At 44.2% G+C, this 18,739-nt stretch overlaps 1 protein-coding gene across 1 annotated transcript in view; it reads left to right on the top strand.

The window, feature by feature from the left end:
• Positions 1 to 3,299: 3,299 nt before the first annotated feature.
• Positions 3,300 to 18,739, top strand: part of SKAP2 (src kinase associated phosphoprotein 2) — a 433,070-nt gene continuing 417,630 nt past the window's right edge. The window contains exon 1 of the mRNA XM_073630146.1: positions 3,300 to 3,488. Within this exon, the coding sequence (XP_073486247.1) occupies positions 3,449 to 3,488 (40 nt within the window). The 5' untranslated portion in view covers positions 3,300 to 3,448. The remainder of the gene's footprint in view (positions 3,489 to 18,739) is intronic.

The following is an 18,739-nucleotide window of genomic DNA, read 5'->3' as shown; positions in this document are numbered from 1 at the left end:
GTCTATGTTGATTGTGATAATGTTGATTGGATTTTCTGAACTACAAGACGACCAGTCTGGCCTAATGAGTCATGCTGTCCTGAACTCTAATGACCCTGGCCTAATTACAGACTTACTGGTTTAAAGTGTAGCGGGTGTCTCACTCTGTCACCCGTGACCCCGCCGCAATGTACACAGGCTTTCCAGCCTCAAAGTAGGGAGAGAGCTGCCTGTTATGTCTGCCTGGGCTTTTTCACCACCTTCCTCCTTCTAGTTTCACTGACTGAGTTTAAGGTAATGTGAGCTGATGCACACAGAGCTGTGGATTCAGTAGCCTCTCTTGTGCCCCTATTGACAGGATTAAAGGCACAGTTACAGCAGCCAATCAGAGAGACTGTACTAAACTGCAGAAAGAGCTGCAATGGATTCTGGGGCATGCAGTTCCCTCACAAAATGGCCCCATAGACTGGTATAATGGGAGAAACTACAAAGTTCTGGATGCTCTGCACAAAAGGAATGGAGGACTCCATTTTGTGTCCTGAAGAAATCTCAGTCACAATGAGGCAGACCTGTAAGAGAGATGCTGTCTCTCAGATGATCTCCCCACTCAATTCAGGCCTACACCGCCAGTTGAGACATCCAGCCTGAGAGAGGATTCCAGGTCCATATCGAGGCGCACCAGCATCGACGGTGAATCGTTCCAGTGTGAAGTGACTTGTCGGGTCACCAAGAAAGTCTGCTTTTTCAGGACATTCGTTTGGGCCTTGATCACAGGATTTGATGAGAGGACACTTTGCCCATCTGAAGGGAACAGAGAAACTGCACCATAGAAGGAGTATGAACACTGTATACAGACATCGTTGCTGGTAGTCATCTTGCTGACACTTATAGTACCACAGGGATAAGGGAAAAGGTTATCCATTTCTGGGACACTGTATATAGACATCATTGTCCTCGCACCTTGCTGAGGAGCATTCTGCCTATTTCACTTGATGAGCTGGGCCAGTTGTGCTGTTTGGGCCCACTATACAGGAGTTTAAGTGCACCAACAAAAGTGGCTAGCTGAAGACATCAAATCTTATCTTTTCTTCAAAAGGACTGAAGCTAATTGTGCCATACGGATCCGCACACACATATTCAGGGCTCTGCATATGCATTTTGTGTGTGGGACAGTTTATCTAAGAAGTTAAGTTAAGCAATTACTTGTTGACTTGTATAGAGTGTTTAAAGTTGGGCCTGTGGTGTCAGGAGAGGCCTGACATAAAGTGAGTCATTCCTCTGCTCTCCTCCTGTCTGGACTCATAGAACTGACCTGAGTAAGAGTAACCAATCCAATTTGAAATGTCATATTGTGCATAATTTACCATTAAAGTGTGCCTCTGCTCTTGGGGACATTCTCAGGTTTAGAATCCCCTGAAAGCAGCTTGAATATAGGATTGAGAGCTATATTGCTCTTAAATCTCAGTTATTGCTCTCTAGTTGATTACTTGAATATATACTGTTACTGTCTGTTATTCTTCCACAGAAATATTGCAGTAAAGACAATTTCTGTGTTTCATCATAATTTTTTGGGGGGTGCAAACAAACTGAAAAATACTGAAAAAACCCCATCAATTGCAGCCTCACTGTGCCATCAAAGGCAGCCACTGTGCCCATCAAAGGCAGCCACTGTGCCCATCAAAGGCTGCCACTGTGCCATCGAAAGCTGCAACTGTGGCCATCGAACGCTGCAACTGTGGCCATCGAACGCTGCAACTGTGGCCATCGAACGCTGCCACTTTGCCCATCCAATGCTGCCACTGTGCCCATCCAATGCTGCCACTGTGCCTATCCAATGCTGTCACTGTGCCATCCAATGCCACGACTGGGACCCCCCCGCCCACTCAACGCCTGCCCGGCACTTACCCTGTCTCGGTGTGGCAGCGGGTGATGGCAGTGAGCGGTGTCCTCCATTAGTCTCCTCCCGTCCTCTCCCGTCAGGCATCCAATCACGGCGCCTGTCGTTTCAGCCAATCAGGTGACGGGTAAGAGACCTGAGCACCTGATTGGCGGAGAGGCGGTTCAGTGTTAGGACAGCGAATATTCATGTGCTGTTCTAACACAGCTGGGTGTACAAGCACAGCGATCACAGGTCACCTTCTTTGACGCCTATTAGAGCCTATGGCTCTAATCCGGTGCTTCAAACCCCCCCCCCCCCCCGGGTGCCTGAATAGGGGGTGGCAGCGGCGGCCGTGTATAGATTCACCCAATGCATTAATCTATCCATTGGTCATAGAGGGGTGGCTGGAGAGAGGGGGCGGCGCCCGTGTGCCCTTATGAACACACCGCCACTGCTTTAGAAAGAATAAAAAAAAAAAATAGAAAAAACTCTGCTTAGAGACTAACAAACTGAAAACACTCCGCTGGACACATAGTACAAAAATATGTAAACAATAATTAGTGTAGCGCTCAAAAGGTGAAACAAATAAAGTAAATGAAAAGAAAACAAATGTATAAAACCTGGATGGCCCAAGGTGTATACAATGGTGGATGAATAATCTCATAAATTTGTATAGGTGAATAAAAATACTGAAAAACTTCATAAAATATGAATGAATGATGGTGAGAATTAATCAAAGTTCATGAGTAAACATCATGTGGTAGTCCTTTTTCAAACAGTCAATCGTATAAACGTAGAGGAGACTCCTGTACTGTTCAAAAGAATGGAACTTGACATTACGGTGCAATCAACAAATGGTAAGGTTGGCACGCTTACCAGAGATGATAGACTCATATACCATACAACATTAGAGCCAAACAGGCAGTGGTGAGGTATCACCTCAGCGAAATCCGACACAGCAAGGCCGATATTGAAGAATAAGCCCCAACCAATGTTAAAGGAGAGGTTCCAACTTCAGAAAACACGCTCCAAGGTGTGCGGAAGGACCACATCAGATGTTAAGGTGATCCATGATGTACATAGTGTAACTTTGAATGACAGATATTTATAGTAAAAAGGGGGGGGGGGGTTAAACACTTACAAAAATTCCAATGAAATCAAGCGAAAGGATCCTTCAGCGGTATAAGTAAAAAGCAAAGACTCCACGAGGGTCACCCACCTTTTGAGGGCTACAATAATTATTGTTTACACCTTTAGCAAGAGTTTGGGTTCTCCTTTTTAGAGAGCACTATGCATTTGGGTAATTGTTAGAAAACATTATACTGACAGCATCCCCTTGACTGATTTCTGCAATGTGGAAAATACGTGGTATTTTGTTACACAATTGTGTGCTTTCGGCCTGGGGGAGGAGAAGAGGACAAACTGGCTGATTTGTCCAGTTACTTCCTTAAATACAGCAAACACACTGAAGCCTTTTCTTTCTTCCTCATCGCCTGTTACTTCCCTGTTTTCATACACACAGTAAATACTACAAGCTCCATTGCTGCTAGCACGACTTTCAGATATCGCTTTGTGTAGAAGCAGCTCACTATGAATCAGCTACCTGAGGACATTAAGAACATTATATCAGGTAACTGAGGAAAGGTGGGGCTGGCAGGGTCCATACTGTACAGACAGATATGATTGCTTTGCTTTTCTTTCCTGTCAGCTCTTTTCTACTTCCTTCTACATTGCACGGTGTTATCAGCCAATGGTCTTCTCAGCAATGAGCACAGGCACTGCTGTTGTTAATTAGTGTCAGTGTATGACATACTGCAATTTTTTTTGTGCCATTTTTAATTAATTGTTATGACATAGTTGGTATGATGGGTAAATTGAATGATTATAGGTGTAATAAACAGTACCTGCAGGTAATGTTTTAATAGTTTTGTTCACATATGAATGAATGAGTGACTTGTATAGCGCTACCTATGTGAACTGAATCGCCTGAGGGCGCTTTTTGCTGCCGGTGTCCATCTGCGGTATAGCGGTCCATGTGGCTGTATTATGTCTCACAATATATGTACACACATGTCACATCACAAGTGTTCCGATGATGATTAGGCAGTAGAGGGGGAGGGGCTATAGGAGTGCATAAAGCTGAACTCCAGGCACAAATATTTTCATTTAAATATATTTTCTAACCACTGCAAACCCCCACTACTTCACCCCTTTCAAACCTAGTAACCTATTACTCTTGCAACACTTTACCCAAATAAATTTTATATCATTTTTTGAGACAGAGCTTTCTTCTGATGGTACTTAATCACAATTTTTTTTACATTTGTTTTGCTATATAAATGGAATATTACCAAAGTTTGAACCCCCCCCCCCACATTTTTCTTAGTTTTGTTGTAAAATTTTGCAAATGAATAATCTTTCTTTTTAAATTTAGGCCAAAATGTATTCTGTTACATTTTTTGGTATTCCATGTATTTTCTAATATGAAGAATAATGTTCCCATAAATAAGTGATCTTACAAATAATTTTTATATTATAAGAATAGGTCATAGTTTCATATCTATGGTAATGCATGGTAAAGGATGGCTAAAACAGGAAGTAAGTGGGTCCCTAGCTTGGCACTTCGGATACCTTCAAGCTTCACCCCTTCTGTCTGGCTCGGTCCCTAGCTTGGCACACAAGGCTGCTCTGCAAGCATCACCTCCACTGGTTGGGTCCCCGACTTGATCACCGTTTGAAGTTTCACAATTCTCGACCATGCCCGTTCAATGAGAATACTGCTCCGATACATGCTTCAGTTATCCATTGTGGTCCCTGGTAAAGGCAATTTGTACCTTAGTGGCGACAGCTTCCCTTCGACCTCCAACCACGACTGGTTCTCTGGCCAGCAGAACTGTCACTTTTGGTTGGACTGCAAGCCGCAGTCCTAACCCTGCGCTGCCCTCTTACTTCTGGATAGGCCCTCACACAGCCTGGCAGCCTGATGCCCCCGGGATAGGCCCAATCTCTGGCCTAGCAGCCTGGGGCGGATGACACACGTCCACCCAGATGGCGGTCTGGGTGGCACACAAGAACCTGGATCACCTGACCTCACCCGAATATATAGGCTCTCCCAGCAGGCCAAGGAATTTAACAATATCCCTGCCCATTGGCTGAGATGTCCCCATATACCCATAACCTGACCTTGAGTTGTCCTTCTCAATCTAATACCTCCAAGTGCCTGGCCACCTGGTAGAAGAGAAACCAGGCCAAACTTAGGGAGAAGTCAATGGATCCCTACTAATTAACTACAGTAGCTATTCCTGACAAGGATTTTGGTTAGGAGCACCCTGACTTAACCTCACTAAACCCTCCCCATGCTTTAATGGTGTTGGGGGGGCATGTGTTATTGGGTAAGAAAAATTGCTTTTTCAGGTACCCTAGATGTAAGTGAGAATTAAGTCCTGGATGCCCTACTGGCAGGAAGGATTTTTGTTTTCTCCAGAATTCATTGTTAAAAAAAAAACAGCAGACTTGATAGGACTGGTAAATAGGAAATAACAGAAGGGTTGAAATACTTATCTCAAGATTCAATAGGTGGTTAGCTATATGGTTGCCTCAGAGTTTTATTATATTTGCTTTATATGTAGTTTATAATCAGTTACTGTCTTTCCTTATACACAAGTTTATGTGTGTTAGGGGGCCCCATGGCAGACCTAACCTGTGTGTTATGGTCTTTACTAGTTCCTACTAAGCCTCACATTTATACGTTTCTTTTGTTACATGCTTGGAGCGTGCGAAGATGGTTCGCTGCTCTACCAAATTATCTTCTTTCTTTGTTTTTCTAAAAACAATTAATAAAAAAACTATTGAAACAGAAATACATATCTAAAAAAAGGTCCTATAGGCAACCTCTGGTCATGTGGTCTCTGCCAAAAGTGACAAGGAATTGGCATTCAGGCAGAGTTGGCCAATCAGCAACCCACTTGAACAATGATCCTCTTGGATGATTTATGCCTACCTCCTGCTCTGCTGGCAAAATTTGGGATCTCCCCTTTCTGTCTAGGTGCAAATGGTCACCAGTACAAACAGAGGCTTGGATCTACCTAATGTAAAAAAAAAATGTCTTTACTTACAATTTTAATCACTGTTGGCAGTCTAAATATAGTATTATCAGAAAATTATAATGTACTTTTCAAAGTACTCATCAGAAAACACTGATATCATGTTGACAGTAAATACCAAGGGCGTCTTACTCTGATAACACAGCTGGGAATGAATATCCCCTATTCTGCAGGAGAACATGTGAAGTCTTTGATTCTTTTTTACCTACTAGCTTTTACTTATTCTGAATTATTTTGGGTAAAACAATGGTAGCTGCACTGCTTTTATGAGAAAGTTTAAACATTGCAAAATCCATTATCTTGCTGGGAAGGGGGGGGGGCTTCCTACACCTAAGGGGGTAAGAGGGTCCTCCACCTCTGCTCCACACCATTGCTGCCAGTGTGTCTCCTCTTATATTAGTAGCCTGGATTCAGATACCTACTGTACCATGGTACACAGGGCTTAGCAGCTACTTTCAGACACTGACAGTTTAAGCCTTTCCAGATCAACCTTAGTTGCCCATACTCCTGCTGGCAATGGTTACATTCTTTCCCCTCAACCCCAGTTCTTAGAGACACGCTGGAAGCTCTGTTCTCTCTGGTCGATACTACAAACACTGGGGGGTACCAGAGGCAAACCCCTGAGGTCTCAGTCTCCTACCTCTTGAGATTATCACCGACCAGCAAGATAAACATAATGTTCTCAACTTTTCTTCTCCCCCTCCCTCTATCAAGGAAGACTCACTACTGGTTGTTCTTGCTTAGTAATAGAAGCTTTACTTAGAAACAGGTTTTAATGTGATTAGGGTTGTACATCTTTCTTTTTCCATAATTATGCTTTATGGGAAGAAACAAATGTTTACACAGACTCTAGTATCATCACTTGGTGACATAATTTGAAGAAGAAATGTAACTCTTCACCCCCAAGCCCAGCCAGGGAAGTCCTACTCCCCCATAGTGGAGCTCAAGTTTTAGCCACTAATATTTTTGGTTTCAAAATGCTATCTCCCTGGAGAAAGAGTTCCTTCTCCTTCAGATTCTTCACTATGCCACCATTTCTGTGTTCCAGCCAGGTCAGGACGGCCTTAGGATCTTCAAAGAAGTGGACCCGATTATCACCTTCCACACTGAATCGAGCTAGGAACAACATGGAATATTTAAGGCGTTGTATCCTTTTGGCTTTGTTGAAGTTTTTGCATTGGCGCTGCACCTTTGCTTCGAAGTCAGGGAATACAACAACCTTGACGTTCCCAAACGGGGTATTGCCCTTCCCCCAAGTTGTAGCTGGAGGAGGTCTGAGGTATCTTGCAAAGGTGGGATCGCGTCTTCCACACTTCTCATTCTGGTCTGTTTGACCCGTTCTCTAAGTTTTTGGAGGTCTTGACATATAAGGGAGATATCTACCTTCACCTCCTCTATCTGCATAGTAAGTGTAGTCTGGCAGGATGAAATAGCTTCCAGCACTTTTGGTGTATTATTTCCCACCGGTTCTGGTGAGACAGAACCATCTTCTCCAGAGGCCTTCTTATCTTGCTGCCGAAAGTGATCCAGTTTGGAGCCAGTTTCTGTAATTTTTTATAGCGGTGACATGGTGGGAAAGGTCATGTGTTCCACATGGGACACAGCAAGCAGAGCAGGAGACTGTAGGGTCACAGGATTCATTCTAGCATCCTACTCCATGCAACGCCAGGCCACGCCCCCCCATGCCACCATTTCTACTCTATATATCCTCCTGATATATATCCCCTATCCAGGGATAATGAGTGACAAAGCATTTCTATAGCAACAACAACGGGGGGAACCATTAAAGGGTGCTACAAACTATTTATTGAAAATAAAAAAAGGCGATATTGCTTCTAAAAGGCAGTCAGAAGTCAGCTTTTGTTTGCTAACCCACCTGGAAAATAGCTGCTGGAATCTTTCTAGTGGCTAATCTATCTCCTTTGCCTTTCTCACAGTTTTAAATACCCTCATTATTAACATCCACCATACATACAAAATCCTATCTCAGGGCAAGAAGTCGCTTAAACACAACATTAACATGATTGCATTGGTTCGATTAGGGGAAAAACAATATTCTTGAATCAGTACCAGATTCACTTAGGCCCATGGTCCCATGAGTACTTGCTACTTCTGCTGTCCTTTTTCTACACTGCTAATTTAATCCAAAGTAGACTTCTAAATCAGTGATGAAGGTGACACTAAGCTCTGGTTTAAAATGAAGAAAATATATTTAAGCATGTATTCATAACTTAAAAATACTTCTTTATATTGGCCTCAGCCTCCTCCAAATTTCCAAATTCCTTTGATTTTTCTGCTGGGATCTAATAGAGGGTGGCTACATTCATTCTCCATGGTCCCGCTGTATCGAGGGACATACAGTAGATACCCTTTCTTTTTTTTGCTCCCGAGATTGACTAGAGACTATAAACTATGGGATTGGTAGTGTGCATAGAGCAGTGCACATGACTGCAGCTACCGCGCACTGCTCGTTCCAAACAATCAGAAGTTAGGGGGAAAATGAGGGGTCTAGGATCTTACAGAGGGCATTACAAGGGGCAGAAAAACACAGTAAAAAACAATGCCATGAAAAAATAGATTACAGGGTCAGTAAGTAGTATATGTGTATGGATTATTTTTGGAAATAAAGATATCATTTAGTGTCACTTTAATCTATACAGTAATTCTTAAAGCAGCATTAGCTTATGTTTAAAATAGTTCAGTTTACAGTAAGCACTAGACGTCATTAAAATGTGTAAAAATACAACAGGAAACTCTGTTCTGCTTATTCTGTACGGCAGAATACAAGTAAAACCTCAAAGCTCGTACTGTACAGTTTACTAATTTTACAAACCTAAGAACTTGTTGTTATCCTATTTAAGAATAATTAATAGGCAAATAAATTGATAAAACTGATAAGGCAAGATAAATCTAACTGGGAAATAGTAAAAAAATGCCTAAACGAAAAGTACTTCAGTACAACAATGAATAGTCTGTATACAGTAGATACTGGTAACTGGTTAGCGGAATAGATTCCTTTCTCTATGTTATTGAGACATTATTCCTTTATATACCTACCTTTCTGGTTTCAAGGAACCCCTGCTGATAATTACTATATCTACAGTAGGGATGAGCCGAATACCCCCCCCCCCCCCTGTTTAGTTCGCACCTGAACTTGCGAACAGGCAAATAATTTGTGCGAAAACCGCTAAAGTCTATGGGACACGAACATGAAAAATCAAAAGTGCTAATTTTAAAGGCTTATATGCATGTTATTGCCATAAAAAGTGTTTGGGGACCTGGGTCCTGCCCCAGGGGACATGTATCAATGCAAAAAGAAGTTTTAAAAATGGCCGTTTTTTCAGGAGCAGTGATTTTAATAATGCTTAACATGAAACAATAAAAATGAAATATTCCTTTTAAATATGGTGCCTTGGGGGTCTTCTTAGTCTGCCTGTAACGTAGCGCATTTTTCCCATGTTTATAACAGTACCACAGCAAAATTACATTTCTAAAGAAAAAAATTTTGCTTAAAACTGCATTATAGATAAAAATCATTGAAAAAAACGGCATGGGTCCCCCCCCCCCCCCCCCCAGCCCATTACCAGGTCCTTTGGGTCTGGTATGAATATTAAGAGGAACCCTGCACCAAAAATACCCCAAAAAATGGCGTGGATGCCCCCTCAAAATCCATACCAGGCCCATTAGGTCTGGATATTAAGGGGAACCCTGCACCAAAATTTTAAAAAGAAATGGCGTGGGGGGGCCCCCAGGCACTATATACTCTGAACAGAAGTATATATACTATATGGCCTGCCCTATATACTCTGCAGAAAAATTGGGCCTTAGGTGTTGGTGGTGGTGGTGCCAGAACACTGTAAGCCCTCAGTTACTCTTGTTGGGCACAGGAACGGGCCCTGCTGTGAAATATATCAAAAATTGTAATTACATGCCCCTGTTAAACAGGTGCAGAAAAATTGGGCCTTGGGTGGTGGTGGTGGTGCCACAACACTCTAACCCCTCACAGATACTCTTGTTGGGCACAGGAATGGGCCCTGCTGTGAAATTTATATCAAAAATTGTATTTAAATGCCCCTGTTAAACATCCTCAAGACCCAGTAACCCAGTGGATGCTCTGTTGGAAAGGTCTCCAAGTCTGCTCTTGGCCCTAGATATTCCTGCACCATATAATGCAGATGCTGGCGATGGTTGCTTGAACCAATCAGACCTTGGCACTGAGGAGTGAAAAATTGTTTAAAGGCATTGGTCAGCCGGCCACCTTCTCCACTGCTCTTCCTCTGACTGAACGAACCCTCAGCAACACGTTGTCCAGCACCAGGAAAGGGTAACCTCCCAGAGCCTGGAAATGTGTTACACAAACCTTTCTTCAAGGCCTCCTGAGGATGTTTCATCCTCTGCTCACTCTGCAAAGGCAAGATGAGTTCTGCAACTTTACCCTTGTAATGTGGATCAAGAAGGGTTGCCAGTCAGTAATGATCCCTCTCCTTGATACCACAAATTCTAGGGTCCTTGAGCAGGCTTTGCAGAATCAGGGAGGTCATGCAGTGTAAGTATTCAGAAGCATTAAATTCTGAGTTCTTTGGGTCACTAAGGATCACATTATCCGTAACTACCTCCTCCCAGCCACGTACCACTCCTTGGGTTTCTGGGGACTGACAACCATCCCTTGAAGACTGCTGCTGAGTGTTATCCTCTACATCCATACTGACACAATCCTCCTCCTCTTCTTCCTGTGTGTTTTTCTGGCCCGCAGGAATGCTATCTGGATAAAGGGGACCTTGAGAGGAAAGGAAGTCCTCCTCTTCCTCCCGCTGTTTTGCCTCAAGTGCCCTCGAAGCGTGTGCTCCAGCAAGAAGATTAAAGGGACAGTGTCACCGATGCATGCATTGTCGCTGCTCTCTATCCTTGTGGCCTCCTCAAATGGTGACAGGACAGTGCATGCATCCTTGATCAGTAGCCACTGGCGTGGTGAAAAGAGTCCAAGCTCACCTGACCCTGTCCTGGTGCCATACTCGCACAGGTACTCATTGATGGCCCTCTGCTGTGTGTGCAGCCACTGCAGCATTGCCAACTTTGAGTTCCACCTGGTGGTCATGTCACAAATGAGGCGGTTGGTGGGCAGGTTGCATTCCCTTTGAATGTCAGCCAGCTGAGCACTGGCATTATATGACGGGCGGAAATTACCACAGACCTTTCTGGCCTGCCTCAGGAGATCTTGTAAGCCTGGGTACCTGGTCAAGAACCGCTGTACCACCAAATTCAGGACGTGTGCCAAACATGGAACATGGGTCAATTGTCCCTGCCAGGGGAAAGAGAGAAGGTTGGTGCCATTGTCTCATACAACCATTCCTGGCTGAAGCTGGCATGGCGTCAACCATCTCTGAGCCTGCCCCTGCGGAGCTGACAGAATCTCTGCCCCAGTGTGGCTCCTGTCCCATAGGCAGACCAACTCAAGCACTGCATGGCATCTTTTAGCCTGACTGCTTACGTAGCCCCTTGAATGCTTACAGAGCACTGCTGGTTCAGAGGACAAATCTGCTAAAGAGGCCATAGAGGAAGAAGAGGAGGGGGTGGAGGAGAGAGCTGTGGCAGAATCACCACTAGCATTTTGGAGGCATGATGGCGGAACAAGCTCCAACAACACTGAACCCTGTCCTGTATCCTTCCCAGCTGCCAGCAGAGTTACCTAGTGCACCATAAAGGAAAGGTAATGTCCCTGCCCATGCCTGCTGGACCATGAATCAGCGGTAATATGAACCTTACTGCTGACCACCCTGTCCAACGAGGCCAAAACATTGCCTTCCACATGTCGGTAGAGAGCCGGAATGGCCTTCCATGAAAAGAGATGGTGTTTTGGAACCTGCCACTGAGGTAAAGCACATTCCACAAATTCACGAAAGGGGGCAGAGTATACCAGCTATAAAGGCAGCAGTTGCAGTGCTAGCAATTTGGCCAAGCTAGCATTTAGACACAAGCATGTTGATGGCTGGGACCGAATTTCTTTTTACGGTTCAGCAACTGGGGTAGGGAAATTTGCCTGCTAAAATCAATTGGTGGTGTACTGCTAGCAGATTGGCTGCAAGTACTTGGGACACCTATTGCTATACCTTTATTCCTCTTAGTGCAGGTTTTTGAGAGGTCTGGAGGTATAGTAGGGTTGGAGATCCAAGATGAGGAGCAAGGAGAAGTCCATTTTCTATGATGTGGGTCTTTCAAGTGCTGTTGCCAATGGACTGCATGGCAGGTCGTCATATGTCTGGTTAAGCATGTGGTGCCCAAGCGGCTGCTACCCTGGCCACACTTGATCCACTTCAGACATAGGTTGCAAACAGCAATGGTGCGATCTGCTGCACACGTGTCAAAAGGTCCACACCAAGGAACTTTTAAAAGTCAGCAGGGAGTCAGCAGCGCCCTGCACCTGCGGAGCTCTGTGGTATGATGCAATAGGGTGATTGCCCTTAAGCTGCCCCCTAGTGGACATCCTGCCTCGTTGGAGTTGTGCCTCCTCCTCACTTTCCTCCTCTCTTCTCTCAGGCCCCCAAGTACAGTCATAACTTCATCATTCCCTCCCTCCCCGTCACTGGAGCAAACTTGGCAGTATGCTGCAGCCGGGGGAACACGACTGCCAGTTTCTTGTCCTTTTGTGGCACCCCCTCTCTCTAGGCTCACGTTACTCCCTTTCTCAACCTGTGAACCAACATCGGAGCCTTTAAATCGCTGTGCATCCTCCGGCAGCATATAACTGACACTAATTCTTGAGACTCCTCCATGCATGATGGTGGGGCTACGGAAGGAGTGATTGTGGACAAGGAGCCGCTTTGGCAGCTGCGTTGGAAGGCAAACTACTCTGAGCCTGTGTGACAGAGGATGAGGAGGATGAGGACAGCTTTGTTATCTACTCCACCAACTCTTCTGCATGTTGTGGCTCAATAACATGGCCAGCAGCAACAAAAAAGGACAAGCTTGCCACCCAGCCACCTGCAGAGGATGCACCATGTCCATGACCACCACTGTTGACTGTAGACACAGAGGCTGCTTGCCCTCTTTTAGTGGCCTGTGAGTGTCTGTCTCTCCTTGGTGGCCTTCCGGACATGATGTATTTTTTGTTTTGCAACACCACACTACACTGTATTAGATACTGTGTACACCGCCTGAAGTGTATTAGAAAGTATACACCACCGAATGCACTGTATATATAGGCTACACTGAATGCAGAGTGTGTGTGTGTATATGTGTATACACATATACACCACCACTATGGATTTGAAATGAAACGAACAAGATGTGCTTTAACTGCAGACTTTAATTTGAGGGTATTTACATCCAAATCAGGTGAACAGTGTAGGAATTACAACAGTTTGTATATGTGCCTCCCACTTTTTAAGGGACCAAAAGTAATGGGACAGATTAACAATCATCCATCAAACTTTCACTTTTTAATACTTGGTTGCAAATCCTTTGCAGTCAATTACAGCCTGAAGTCTGGAACGCATAGACATTACCAGACGCTGGGTTTCATCCCTGGGGATGCTCTGCCAGGCCTCTACTGCAACTGTCTTCAGTTCCTGCTTGTTCTTGGGGCATTTTCCCTTCAGTTTTGTCTTCAGCAAGTGAAATGCATGCTTAATCAGATTCAGGTCAGGTGACTGACTTGGCCATTGCATAACATTCCACTTCTTTCCCTTAAACTCTTTGGTTGCTTTCGCAGCATGCTTCGGGTCATTGTCCATCTGTACTGTGAAGCACCGTCCAATGAGTTCTGAAGCATTTTGCTGAATATGAGCAGATAATATTGCCTGAAACACTTCAAAATTCTTCCTGCTGTCTTTGTCAGTAGTCACATTATCAATAAATACAAGAGAACCGGTTTCATTGGCAGCCATACATGCCCACGCCATGACACTACCACCAACATGCTTCACTGATGAGTAGGGGGTGAGCCGAACACCCCCCTGTTCAGTTCGCACCAGAACTTGCGAACAGGCAAAACATTTGTTCGAACACGCGAACACCGTTAAAGTCTATGGGACACGAACATGAGTAATCAAAAGTGCTAATTTTAAAGGCTTATATGCAAGTTATTGTCATAAAAAGTGTTTGGGGACCTGGATCCTGCCCCAGGGGACATGGATCAATGCAAAAAAAAGTTTTAAAAACTGACATTTTTTCGGGAGCAGTGATTTTAATAATGCTTAAAGTGAAACAATAAAAGTGTAATATCCCTTTAAATTTCGTACCTGGGGGGTGTCTATAGTATGCCTGTAAAGGGGCGCATGTTTCCCGTTTTTAGAACAGTCTCGCGGCTATTAATGAATTGCCGGTCCGACAATACACATAAAAGTTCATTGATAAAAATGGCATGGGAATTCCCCACAGGGGAACCCCGAACCAAAATGTAAAAAAAAAAATGACGTGGGGGTCCCCCTAAATTCCATTTGAGGCCCTTCAGGTCTGGTATGGATATTAAGGGGAACCCCGGCCAAAATTAAAAAAAAAAAAAAATGGCGTGAGGTCCCCCTCAAAATCTATGCCAGACCCTTCAGGTCTGGTATGGATTTTAAGGGGAACCCCGCGCCAAAATTTAAAAAAAAATGGCGTGGGGTCCACCTAAAAATCCATACCAGACCCTTATCCAAGCACGCAACCTGGCAGGCCGCAGGAAAAGAGGGGGGGACAAGAGAGCGCACCCCCCTCCTGAACCGTACCAGGCCACATGCCCTCAACATTGGGAGGGTGCTTTGGGGTAGCTCCCCAAAACACCTTGTACCCATGTTGATGAGGACAAGGGCCTCATCCCCACAACCCTTGGCCGGTGGTTGTGGGAGTCTGTAGGCAGGGGGCTTATCGGAATCTTCCCTTCTTCTCCTCAGGCCGCTCCGCATCCATGATGGCATGGAGGGAGGCTCCCGCTGTGTGATGCTTCTCTCTTCATCTTTTTCTCTTCATCTTCTTGTCTTCATCTTCTTTTTTGGCCGCCCCGCAGCCATGATGGCATGGAGGGAGGCTCCCGCTGTGTGAAGCTTCTCCTCTTCTGACAGTTCTTAAGTAATGGGGCGGAGCCACCCGGTGACCCCGCGCCCCTCTGACGCACGGGCACTTGACGGGGACTTCCCTGTGGCATTCCCCGTGATGTCAGAAGGGGGCGGGGTTACATAACGGGTGTATTAGATTACGTACCTGTATTAGAAACTGTACACACTGTATTAGATACTATATACACCGCCTGCACTGTATTAGAAACTGTACAATGACTGCACTGTATTGTATACTGTTTACACCACCAGAAGTGTATTAGAAACAGTACACCACCGAATGCACAGTTGATATAGGCTACATATAAATACACTGCCTAAAGTATATTAGAAACAGTACACCACCAAATAGACATGTGCATTCGTTTTCATTCGAATGCATTTTTGTCTGAAGTTTGGGGATTTTCGTGTTCATTTTAACAAACGATAACGAATGCGCAGAATCCCAAATCCGAAAGATCTGAAATGAAAAAAAATGCTTTATTTCTGTATCGTTGCGACAACAGTTCGATATGGATAGAAGATTCAATATGATGGTGACAATAGCGATCTGTGTCTATCGAACCTGTGGTTGCATGTGCTTAACCTAACTCTATTAGTCCAAGATTATTTGACATAGAGAGAAAAGATTTGACATTATAGAGACATGAAGATTCGACGAAGCAGCTAAGAACATACGATCGCCGCAATCGGACATTTACAGTCAAATGCTCCGCCCATAGGCTCTAGAAGAGGTCTAATGTTGTTTGACTAGTAATAATAATTAATAAATATAATTATTACTAGTCATACAACAGTAGAATTCTACTATAGCTTGTGGGCGGAGCATTCGACTACAAATGTACGATCGCGGCGTTGTACACTTTAGCTGCTTCGTCGAATCTTCTTAGAACATCCAACAGACACCATAATGACAGATTCGACCTTAATCAATTCAAATTTTCAGACGGATGCATTTTTTAATGAAACAAAATAAATAAAAACAAATAAGTAACTAAATACATTTATTTTTCAGACGAAACCGATATTCTCAAACAAAATTTTTCAGTGTGTACATGTCTACCACCAAATGAACTGTAGATATAGGCTACACTGAATGCAGAGTGTGTGTGTGTGTGTGTGTGTATATATATATGTGTGTGTGTGTGTGTGTGTGTATATATATATATATATATATATATATATATATATACACAGCCAGGTCCATAAATATTGGGACATCAACACAATTCTAATCTTTTTGGCTCTATACACCACCACAATGGATTTGAAATAAAACAAACAACATGTGCTTTAACTGCAGACTTTCAGCTTTAATTTGAGGGTATTTACATCCAAATCAGGTGAACGGTGTAGGAATTACAACAACTTGTATATGTGCCTCCCACTTTTTAAGGGACCAAAAGTCATGGGACAGATTAACAATCGTCCATCAAACCTTCACTTTTTAATACTTGGTTGCAAATCCTTTGCAGTCAATTACAGCCTGAAGTCTGGAACGCATAGACATCACCAGACGCTGGGTTTCATCCCTTGTGATGCTCTGCCAGGCCTCTACTGCAACTGTATTTAGTTCCTGCTTGTTCTTGGGGCATTTTCCCTTCAGTTTTGTCTTCAGCAAGTGAAATGCATGCTCAATCAGATTCAGGTCAGGTGATGGACTTGGCCATTGCATAACATTCCACTTCTTTCCCTTAACCTCCCTCACGGTTTTCCCGAGTGTGGCTCGGGGTTAAATTTCAGTCCCATTAGCGGTAACCCCGAGCCACACTCGGGATTACATTGCAGGATCCTGGTTCGGCGTTACTTACCTTGTCCCCAGGATCCTGCGATGTCCCCCGCTGTGTCTGCGGGCTCCGTCCTCCTCCGAAGCCTCTCCGTGCCAGGCTCCGCTCCCTGCGAGAGTCGCGACGCACGGGGGCGGAGCCTGGCGGCAAATTAAAAAAAATGTAAAAACCATAACACATACAGTACTGTAATCTAACAGATTACAGTACTGTATGAAATTATTTCACACCCTTTTGTCCCCAGTGCTTTGGCCCATGCCCTGCATGCAGTTTTATGTTATATATACTGTTCTTTCTGCCTGGAAACTGGAGATTGTCCATAGCAACCAAAAAGTGTCCCTTTATGTCAAAAGTGGCTTTAGACCAGCTAGAAAACAGCGATAGTAAATTAGAACACTTGCAGAATTGAGCGATAGTGAATCGTGGGGAAATTTATTTTATTATTATTATTTTTTAAAATTATTTATATTTATTTATTATATTATAATTTATGTTTTTGCGTTTCAAACTTCATCATACCCGGGATATCTACTAGACTCTTGTTTGGACAGATTTACGTGTGTTATTGTTAAGAATTACAGACCTACAATATAAAACGCCATATTTCCATGCAAAATAATTGTATCGCTTTCAGCACCTAAAATCCGAAATAATCATACCGCCAGGGAGGTTAAAAAACTCTTTGGTTGCTTTCGCAGTATGCTTCGGGTCATTGTCCATCTGCACTGTGAAGCGCCGTGCAATGAGTTCTGAAGCATTTTGCTGAATATGAGCAGATAATATTGCCCGAAACACAAGAATTCTTCCTGCTGCCTTTGTCAGCAGTAACATCATCAATAAATACAAGAGAACCAGTTCCATTGGCAGCCATACATGCCCACGCCATGACACTACCACCACCATGCTTCACTGATGAGGTGGTATGCTTTGGATCATGAGCAGTTCCTTTTTTTCTCCATACTCTTCTCTTCCCTTCTGTGTAGACTGTGTGTGTGTGGTGTGTGTGGTATGTGTGTGTGTGTGTGTGTGTATGTATATGTGTCCCATTTGAACTTCCTCTATATTAAAGCCCGTGGGAAGGCTTGATTGCTAAGCACAATCTACTGTGACTGATGTGCACCTCACCGTCTGGACTTGAATGCCACCTCTCCACTCCTGTACTTGAATGCTGGGGAGGGGCTGCAAAATGCGTTAGTAAGTTCTACTGCACAAAACCCCTACAATGCGACAAGCTGCATCTGGTAACTATGGTGGCAGGCAAGTGACAAGCTGCATCAGGTCACTGTGGTGGCAAGCTACAGGGACAAGCTTCATCTGGTGGCTGTGGTGGCAGGCTAGTGACATGCTGCATCTGGTGACTGTGGTGGCAGGCTAGGGACATGCTGCATCTGGTGACTGTGGTGGCAGGCTAGTGACATGCTGCATCTGATGGCTGCAGTGGCAGGCTAGTGACATGCTGTATCTGGTGGCTGTGGTGGCAGGCTAATGACAAGCTGCATCTGGTGGCAGGCTGCAACAGTTACACACTGCATCTGGTGGAAGGCTACTATGACAAGTGACATGATGCATCTAGTGACAGGCTACCGTGGCAAGTGACTCGGGTTGCAGGAAAATAAGCTGCCCCATTCCCAAATTCACCCCCCCCGGTTCCTTGGAAAAACCTTCTTGCACAAAACTAGTCCCTGGTGCCAAAAGGTTGCCAAAAAGGTTCCTCAACATTTGCACAACCAACACAAATGACCAACATGAACATGTTCAGTATTATTTCGTATGATCCTCGGCTCCATCTAAAAGCCTTAATGCAGTATGTTCCTAAAATATCTCAGTCAATCAATATCTCAATCAAGAAAATACAGCATTTTGGAAATCTACACACTAAACACGTTGTTGATGATGTTTCGTGACAAGTGTGCAAATGCTGAGACATTCACACATCACATTTTATAAATAGTCCCCTTA

The sequence above is a fragment of the Aquarana catesbeiana genome, linkage group LG05 (genome assembly GCF_042186555.1).
Source record: "Aquarana catesbeiana isolate 2022-GZ linkage group LG05, ASM4218655v1, whole genome shotgun sequence".
Taxonomy (NCBI): Eukaryota; Metazoa; Chordata; class Amphibia; order Anura; family Ranidae; genus Aquarana; species Aquarana catesbeiana.
The sequence above is the reverse complement of the archived record's forward strand: the minus strand, read 5'-3'. Positions and strand labels throughout refer to the sequence as shown.